This window comes from Chaetura pelagica, unplaced genomic scaffold, assembly GCF_000747805.2.
Source record: "Chaetura pelagica isolate M959 unplaced genomic scaffold, ChaPel_1.0 scaffold50, whole genome shotgun sequence".
Lineage (NCBI taxonomy): Eukaryota > Metazoa > Chordata > Aves > Apodiformes > Apodidae > Chaetura > Chaetura pelagica.
This window is the reverse complement of record NW_009952366.1, coordinates 5,030,728-5,040,965: the sequence shown is the minus strand read 5'-3', so window position 1 is coordinate 5,040,965 and position 10,238 is coordinate 5,030,728. Positions and strand designations below refer to the sequence as shown.

Here is a 10,238-nt window from a genome sequence, read left to right as displayed (position 1 = left end):
CAGCAGGAACTATGCTTCTTTCAGAAACTCCTGCTTTTGTAAATCTCCTGCTTTGATCCCTAGGCTCTGCCTGGAGTCGATGAACTAAACCATGAGGCTGGCTCTTCTCTTCGTCTTACTGCTGCCAGCATGCTTGGCCAAGCCATTCCACCAGCAGGGCCTCTTTGACTTTATGCTGGAGGATGAAGGATCAGCTGACATGCCTCCAACAGATGATCCCATCACATCTGGATTTGGACCAGTGTGCCCCTTCCGCTGCCAGTGCCATCTTCGTGTGGTGCAGTGCTCTGACCTAGGTAAGCCCAAGAGTATCTTCATAGGGTATATACTTATATTTTAGCCATGGTTTTGCAGCAGAGATGGTGAGGCTGCTATGCCCTGTCACTCTCTCACTGGGTTGTTGTCAAAGAAATATGCCACGGCTACTGTTAACTAGAATGTGGTACATGAATTAGGCCATAAGCCCTGACAGGATGGGTGTTTGTTGTCACCATGAACATTATTTGATTTTTTCATGTACATTTTGTATATGCACATTTCATTTGTTCTTTGAAAGACCACAGATTTATGATGCAGAACAAATAACTTTTCAAGGCTATTCCTTCAAATGCATATTAAATAAATTCAATGAGGTTAGATGTGGGGATGGATATGTTTTAAAAGGTTCTAAATTGAACAGTCCAAGCTCCCAAACCCTTAATCATACTGTCTAGTACCTCAACATAGAAATAATCCCATTTCCATTGGAATATATGAGCATAGAATAACCAACCCCGAATCATATATGCTGGAACCAGCTCTTTGGAGAAAAGAGCTTGGAAATACTCCAAAAGAATGAACGTGTTTTGGAACTCCTTATTAAGTATCTTCCTTAGACACTGTTCAAAATGAAACCAGAAGAACCTTTCTCACAAACTCCCCTTACTCCCTCATGTACAAGGGCTTGTCTGTGCAGCAGACCAGCAGGATGTGAAGCCATGACTGTTGTCAAAGTATTTGACAACACCATGCAGAAATCTCAAGTAATGAATTTGACTTCAGCGAGACTGCTCTTGGTTTAAACCAGTACTACTCAGTCTAACTCAGTGGGCAGTGCAGAAAACCTGTTAAAGTTGGTTTTCCTTACAAGGAAATTAGGCAATTTATTCAGTGGACAGAAAAATAACTTTTCTTATTATTTTATAGATTAAAAAAAAAAAAAAAAAAAAAAAAAGGTTTCCTTCAGCTGTGTAAATGTATAACTGGGTGTTTCTATTTTCCCATGTTATAGCATTGGCTTTGATAATTACTATTAATCATGGCACAAAGCCACCAGTTAGGACCCAGATTTCATTGTGGTGGGTGTTGCATAATTACAGAAAGGAGGGGGAAACATTAGTTACATCCCTAGAAACTTCTGTGATTTTATTAAAGCAGGCCACATAATTACGCAACAGATACGTTTGGCAAAGGCCCAGCGAACAATGCAAGCCAAGTTGCACAAATGAGCACAGATCAACCTAGCCATGCATTCATAAAGCTTTCACAGTACCACCCCTGTTGAAAGATAATTTCTTTTTTTACCATTTAGGTGCCAGATAGTAGCAAACATGGGATGAGGAGTGGGGAGGAGATGGCCACATGTGCCATGGAAGTCTTAGATTTTCTTGTTACACTGGCTAATGAGGATGGCATTTAAGTTCTTTTGGGACCTTATCCCCCAGTCTGCTTCAATTCTGCAGAACGTAAGGAGCTTTTGCTTGGTAAAATTAGAGATATCCACACAGGAACCTTTTGTTGCTGTACTTGCTTCCATGATTGTTCAGTTCTCCTTCCCACATATATGGTCTCCAAAGGATTGCACTACAGTCCAATGCATACAGATGCTTCTGGGTTAAGAGAGTCTTATATGGACAAGGAGACTCAGGAATATTTCAGTTAAGGCCCCAGGTCTGTGTTTCCTAGATTTAAAGAGGGGTGATAAGAGAGAGATACATTTTGAGCTGTGTTTAAACCCAGGATGCAGATACTGCAACAAAAAGATTGTGAAGTAGCTGGGCTGATAATATCCAGCCTCTGAGCATGAAGCAAAAAAGATCTCCCTGGGCTTAATATATGCAGTCCTGAACAATAAATAATATTTCACTGGCAGAGCTCAAGGAAGTAATAATCACCCAGGATCCCCCAGCCTTGGTGTTAAGTTTCATCCACTCTGCTCACACGTGGCTATGTCAGCCCCAGTAGGTGGTGTTCTAAGGGTTTGGCTCACCAGGACCCAGACCTGATGGCCACCCCTGTAAGCAGTGACAGAGCAGTTGTGTGTACTGCCTGCTCATAGGAAAACCTGCCCTCTGCCCTCCTCTGTTCCCTCCTTGAACCAGTTTCTGTGTGACCTGGACTCAGACAAGGTCAAATTTATCTACTGACTTAAGGAAAGCTGGGAGCTGGCCCCAAGAGCTCAAAAATTCATTGCAAACTGTGGAGGTGCTGCCAGGACGACCCAGTGTGCTCCTGGATGATGGGATGAAGGGTGTTTGGGGCGTAACCACCAGGAAAGCAATGTCCTGTTTCACACAGAAACCGTGAAACCAGCAGTGACAGTTCCACTTCCCTGTTAACCACAGCTCCTGGCCCGCCTCTCCCTTCAGCTCCAGGAGTTTCTGGCCCAACCAAATTAGCTACCTCCTCCCCCAAAATTATCAAGTTTAGTAATCTAGTCCCATGGGTACTAACTGAAGAAAAAAATGCAGGCAAGACTCCTCCCAGGGATATATTAAGAGCTTACTAAATTACTTTCTGCAAAGGCAAGTTGAACTCTGGATCAGGATCCTTTCTTCCACTCACCCTCTGGTGTGGAAGGAGGGCTCTTTGCAGCCACCAGCCTCTGAGTTCAGAAGGCATGTCAGAGAAAGACAGCTGGAGGACCCAAACATAGGCTACTTATTGAGGTCTTCTATTCCTCAGTGTGCTTCTTGTGTCCAAAGGGGCATTTGCAATTTGTAAACTCTTGCTTCGTAAGGAAAAAGCCAACTATCTGACACAGAGTTATGTGAATAAACCACAGAATTATCTCATCCAAGGCCTAGAGATCAGGTTTTCCCCTTGTCTCATGAGCACTGGATGGGAATAATAATAAAAATATCCAAATTCAATAAAAACAGTGAAAAAAATACCCAACGGTCCAATTACACTCTTGTCAGCTGAATTTTTGCGTTCCTGAACTTTTCAGCTTCAGTTACATCTTCCTAAGCACATACCTCCAAATTAATTTATTTTGCCTCCAAGCCAGGAACTGAGTTAGCAGGAAGGAGAATGCTGTCTTCTCACACCCTGAGGAATAATTCTCTCTGAGCTATGGCTACTGACAGATCAAGAAGAGAGACCCATGTGCCTACCTTTTATGAAATGTATTACATTTTTAAAACAGGCTCAAGGATTTCATCAAGAAAGGCTACCACAATATCTTTATAAAAGTGTGGCCTCTTCTAAGAAATCTGCCTATGTTGCTGAAAAGAGTTCACTTTTATTCATGTATCAGTATAAGGCATTATTATGCTATAACCAAGCTTTCCATAGAAATCACAAACATCTTCCTCATTAACACGCATTACAGGTGGGAAGTAGCTGATACAGCTGGTCAGAAACAAATCTTCATGTTTAAAAATAATACACAAAGGGAAGGCGTGCAGGCATTTGGCCAGGCAAACATGCCTTGTAAAAGCCCTAGCACAGATTAACCATCCATTTAAAGTCTCATCCTCCTAAAGGGAGTCTCAAGCAAAGTATCCTCCCAGAGCACCTTGGTAGGCAGGAGGATGCACATGTGATTACTCAGTCCTGCATCGGAGGGAGAATGCTCCATAAGCACGTTCAGAGGTGTCGGTGAGAGCTTTATTTCACCTTCAGATAAGTCTGGCAGCCTCTTATGAAGTGAGCAGTGTCTGTGTTCTGCAGGATGCAATGAAATTGCCTTCCTTAGAAACTTCACAGGATGTAAGGGGATCCCTCCAGCCCTCCTGCTGTGAGCATCCATGAAGGTTTTGTGGTCTCCAAAAGGTGTGCAAGAGATGGATGTCAGTAATCAGAGTTAAAGCAGTATTACAGTTTACACTGGAATTTTTCTCACAGTTCAGAAACTCAGGGTTTCTCCAGCTGTGAAGAAGGGTGTATTTAAGCTCAGCATGTCTGATGGAGTGAAGCTTTGAAAAGCACTTTGAGATCAGTAGGTGAAAAACTGAGATATGTAAAGCATCCCATAACATGAGGCAACTTATCTGAACACATGTACTGTTTAAACTGTATTAACTGATGGCTCTTCAACAGCTGAACTATGGCTATGTGACAACAGCTAGTTTATTTGCTGACAAAAAATGGTTTATCTCACTGTATAAAATCTTCCAGAAACATCTGAACATCCATTTTCTGATCATTATTTCATTCGGGGCCCTCATATCTCATTATATAGGAAATGAGCTCCTTTGGGATATACCTTGATTTGGAGTTCTGTTGTCAATGTGGGTTTTTTTTTAAAAGAAAAATAATACATACCTCTTTGATGATCAGTCTCAGATAAGTTCAAGGAAACAGACAGGATTCCTTACTGTTTTGTACTTAGCTTTAGAATTCCTGCCTTTATTTTAATCTTTACAAAACTTTAAAAAAACTTAATATTTAAAGGCAAACATTTAGTTAAAAATCCTAGAGGTTTCTAAAGGTGTAATCAGAGAAAGCATGGATTCATAAATGGCCAGATTTCAACAAATATAATTTTAAGATAAAAAAGTTCTTGTTAATTTATATTGAACTTGTTATTCCATTTATTATGGTGGTTGTTTTTTTTTTTGCTTCTAAAAACAAGGCCTTATTCCTCTTATGTTTGGTAGAAACTGAGACTCATTAAATCCTCTGACTTCATGGAACCAGATTATTTAACAAAAATGTTATTTAAAAAATTGGAATAAAGAAATCTTGGTAAGTATATTGTCACTTAGACCAAGAATAGCCTCTGCATCATGATACCATGGCCTTAAAACTGAAGACTGAATGCCTTTTTGGACAATATTCTTTGGCCAAATACACACTCTCATCAAGCACAAGTTATCTGACTTTCCACATGGAAACTGGGTGAATTCCAGTACTCTAACATGTTGGAGATCAGACTAGAAGACCTATATAACATAGTACATGTAGATATAGGAGTGATCTCATGTGTCTAAGAGTCATCTGGGGTCCTTTCACGTCCGTAGGGAGAGTAATGTAGTTAGCCTATGGGGAAGTTCATCCTATCTAAGGTGGCTGTCAGAGTCAGAAAGGAAACATCACTACTGGAAAATTAAAATGCCAACACAGGGCCTCAATGACCATTCAGTGCTATGCAAATACTTACAAAGTTGTGATAAAATTACAGCATAGAAAAAGTAAACTCAGATTGCCAGTATTATTTTGTGATAAATTTGCTATGGATTATTAAAAATTTTATATATATTCTGCTTAGATACAATTTTTAGGATGTCTTGGAAGTTAAAGAAAGCGTGAGTTAAAGCCCTGTACTCAGCACATCCTGAAAAATTATTTAGTCAAGAACCCAATAACTAGAAAACACTCTTGAAAAGTTGTCAAGGAAAAGAATATGTTGGCCTGGATGTAGGCTGCTTTATATTAACAAAAAGTCATTAGATTTTGCCAGGGTAACACTTACAGACAGTTTGGTTGCATCGCAACCTGAATTGCTTATGTTCCAGTTCCAGTTGATAAACATGATTCTAGGTGAAAATAATCCACTCTGAATACATTCTTTATCAGCTGCTGAATCCGAGGTAACAATTACCAATTGTTTTTTAGATTTATTTGCTTGCTTAAGACTAGGACATGCTATTTATGAAAGCCTAGTGGCAGGAACGGAAATCCAAGTGACACATGAAGTGTGGTTTGCACTGTGACAAAAGTCATTCCTATAATTTTCCAGTGCACAAATAAACAGTTAATAGATAGCTAGTAAAATGTGAGTCAGTTGTTAGAGGTCATAGCAGGTGATTACAATGCTTAAAACATAATAAATAATCACTGGTGCCTCTTAATCTTGTGTACATCTATAGTATGTGCATTATGTTCTTAACACCTTTATTGGGTGTACTACATATAAGTAGGTAAAACCTACCCACGTTTTCACAACATAAACCCTGTGCTATTGAACTGTGAGAGGTTCCCAGCCAAGTCTTTGGAAGAGTGAAAGAGCCCAAAGGCTTCTTCCCAATGTTCACTGAAAACCCACTGCCAACAGGGAAGAGAACTGGGAATTTGGGTCCTACATGAAGCCACCAATAGTATCATCCAGCTGCTCAGGAAAACTCTGCTCACAGAGTCCAGTTACCATGGCATTTAGAAAATATTACGTTTTAAAGCAGATTTTCAAAACCCATCTCTCTAACCCAGATTTGAGAATGTCCCCTCCTTATCAACATCAGACTCCCTGGTCCATATTTTACTTTACTCTGATCCTGGATCTGTCATGTGATTAACAGGAAGAGGGCTAAAAGAATAAAATCAGGTTAATGAAAATACAGCATTTTTCTGAATATACTTTTTTTCTGTTCCTGCAGACCATATCCTTCAAAATACATTCCATTATTAAAAAAAAAATAATAAAATTCCCCTGCTTTACATGCCTGTCCTGACAAACGATATTGACAAACACTGGAATGCTAGGTTTCTTCTACTGTATTATATTTAAGGGCTCATTCATGCAGAGTGTGATTATCTTACTACATCCACTATGAAAGCAAAGTAGATTGATGGAATGGAACTTGCTCACTGGTTTATTTGCAAGAAAAGAGATGGAAACAATGAACACAGGCACAAAGGGACCTTAGGACCAAGGCCCATGCCTGCATGGGGTTTATATGGGGGGTGGGCAGATTGAGTTGTAGTTTTCAACTACTGGGACTTGACCAGCTCTGTACAAATGACCCTGTGGTTAGCAGGGTTATATTTTCTATAAAGGAAACTCTACTGCAGACTTGATAGGCAGTCAACAGGGAATTAAAAAGGTGAAAAGCAGTTCTTAAAGAATTTGTGTGCTCTCTGCATGCATGCTCTTAAGTGAGAGGGCAGCCAGGAGAACATCCCATACCATCTTTGTCTTTGTCTCCTGCAATCTATCTGGAGTTCCTTGAGTTGCTATGAAGAACTGTGAAGGAGAGGATGCTTGCAGTTTTAATTTCAGTAAGAAAAGGAATACAATAAATACTCATCTTTTAAAAAGTAGTGGAAACAAGAAACCTTTTCTGCCCACCTAATTTCATGGTAACTTTAGGGATTGAATGGCAAAAAAACAAATGGATAGATTATTTATAACAATGCTAAAGTATTAAAATCATGTGAAAGTGTAAATGGGGCTACGGTCTGGTTCTGTAATGCATCCAAGCAGAACAAAAATGCTCAATAGGTCATTCTAGAATGCATTTCTTTTTGCTTCTCCTGTGACATTTGAAGTATGAAAGCCTAGGTCAACAGCAGTTTCTGTACTGGAGTGCAAGTTTTCCCTTCTACTGCTTCAGTGTGGGCCTCAGAAACTAAACAGACTCTCAATAAATTACTGTTTTAGGGTGGTGTGTACCAGGAGTGTTTGTAGTGGTACAACAAAAAAAGACTTTGCTGAATATCTCTGCCTAAGAAGTGCATGAGCAAAGATGAGAGCCAAACAAGACTATAAAGCTATGATATCATTCAGCTTTGATGTCATTTCTTTCCATAAGTTTAATTAAGTCCTTCACACCTTCAAATTGTGAATATGATGCTAATTCTTTACCAGTGTGAAGTAAGAATAGGAAGAGAAAGTGTAATGAAGTTTGTAGCTTTGTAGCAACATCCCAGAAAACAAAGACTAGTAGATACTGAGCAGATACTAGAATAGAAATGAAAGAGGAAAGGGTATAAAGTCAATGAAAGAAGACTAGAAAGATTACACGATATGAACAGTTTTGAGAAAAAAAGGCATAGTATGAACATGGAAAGGAAAATACTGCTCTTTCAAGGGAAGCTATAAGAGAAATGGGCAGAAAGTTTCAGATAAAAGATGAATTGGGATAATAATCTTACTATTTTCAGGGTGAAGGGGCAAAAATTATTTTCTGTTCTTTATTCCCTCACTCTATGGTTGGGAGTTTATATCCTCTGGAGGAAAGGAGATGACTGTTGCAGTGATAGCTAACTTGGGGAAGGTCTATCACTAAATGACTAACAAAATAAACAAGTAACAAGGTCAAAATATCCAAGAGTTACAGGGATATAGACAACATTTTCCAGTAAAAAGTAGAAATTAGCAAGTCTGCAGGCTCCCAGATTCAGTCAGAAAATTATCTCTCAACACTTTAAAAATGTTATTCAATATGTCCAGATCGAGTCACAGTGGGTCCTTCCATTGCTTGCTTGTATGAAAGTAAGCTGAAAACAATCCCACAACATTTATGAAAAATGGCCAGGTTATGTTTAGAAATACCTGATATAACCAGGAACATATCTCTGCCCTCAGGTCATAATAATACTAGGGCTGTGAAATCACCATGTGGTCATAACAGGAAGGGACAAATTTACTTGAAACCAGAGAAGTTCCCCACACCCTTCCATTGCCCCCAGTGACTCTTTATGTCTATTCCATTATGTTAGTCCTAATTCTGGTAAATCCCAAAGTAAAGACTGAGAGAGCTACCCTTAAATTGGTGTTGCGTGCTGCTTAACCTGTGAACGAGGCAAACACCAAAAATATTACTCCAAAGGATGATTAAAAATGTATTTTGTTAAATAATACTCACTTTTCTGAGACATTACAAGGCACTATTATGACTACTGTAAATACTTGTAAGAAATAATGCTTCACCTTACTGCATAAATTCTCATAGATGGTACATCTGCATTGCATCCACTGACTAAAGCTGTTATGCACATGGTGCTGGCAGATTGCATGAATCACACAAGACAGTTTCTGTTCTTTGATGGCATGGTTTATGTCTGTAACCATGACAGTGGGAAATGTAAAGCTGGCAAATCTAGGAGTTCAGAGAACTCTTTACTTTTTTTTTTTTTTTTTTTTTTTAACTTAATGTCTTAATCCCTGAAGTCTCATGATTATTTCAGAATATTTCTCTGCCTTTCTAAAATACTTCTGTGCTTCTTAGGAAGACATACACTGTCAAGACTTTTGAAATTAGAATTCAGTTAGAAAGAACACAGAAATGGTAGTTGCTTGATTTTTAGCTTCAATAATATAGCTTTACTATTAAGTATTAGCTTTTAGAGCCAGGAGGCTGAACCTATCTGTACCAAAAATGTGACTAGCATAGAAAAATAATTCATAACATCTGTAGCTTACAATAGCTGTTATACTTGGAAATATGTGTTCCCTACGCAGAGTGGAAATGGAGAAAAGCAGTTTTAGCAATGCACTAATTTTTAAACGTTTGTTAGGGCCTTTATGATTCTTCATACTATTGTAATGGAGAATTATGCATTTGATCATAACATGTGAATTTGTTTCTATTTTTCTGTGGTAATCACTCTGTTCTGGGAAGTATTGTTTTAAATGTTTGGAAAGAACAGTGTAGTAACATGTCAGTAGGTCTACCTTTGTGAGAGGCCACCTCAGCAGGGGTCTGAGTTAAGTTTCTTTTTTTTTTCCTATGGGAAAGGTCAAAAGTATACAAAAATACTAATCTCTGATAAAGTCCAAAATGGATCTTATTGGAGCATGACTCTTACAAACTATAGAGCAGAAAACAACCTTTAAAAAAGGTTGTGGATAACCTTTCAAAAGGATATTTAAGATTATTGAAAAAAAATTTAAGAATGGACATTGTTTTTTTATCTCTTTGAAGAATCATTTGAGATGAAGAATTCTCTATTTTAAAAAATTTTTTACTGCAGATTTCACAGTAAGTAAAGGGAAAGTGGAGAAGAAACTTCTACTTTGAAAATGGGAAAGACAAGGACCCTGTGGATACTTTGCTGTAAAGACAATTGTTTCTTATTTTATGGATGGTAGGACCTCTATTTTAAAAAATTTTTTACTGCAGATTTCACAGTAAGTAAAGGGAAAGTGGAGAAGAAACTTCTACTTTGAAAATGGGAAAGACAAGGACCCTGTGGATACTTTGCTGTAAAGACAATTGTTTCTTATTTTATGGATGGTAGGACACAAATAATGAAATTACTTCTAGTTGCAAATCCCACATAATAGAGAACAAATTTCCAGTCAATACTCAAGA

General features: G+C 38.4%; 1 protein-coding gene across 1 annotated transcript in view; it reads left to right on the top strand.

The window, feature by feature from the left end:
• The window catches only part of DCN (decorin), a 40,783-nt gene that overhangs the window by 4,439 nt on the left and 26,106 nt on the right, over positions 1–10,238 (top strand). The window contains exon 2 of the mRNA XM_010008016.1: positions 64–296. Coding sequence (XP_010006318.1) covers positions 92–296 — 205 coding nt within the window. The 5' untranslated portion in view covers positions 64–91. The remainder of the gene's footprint in view (positions 1–63; positions 297–10,238) is intronic.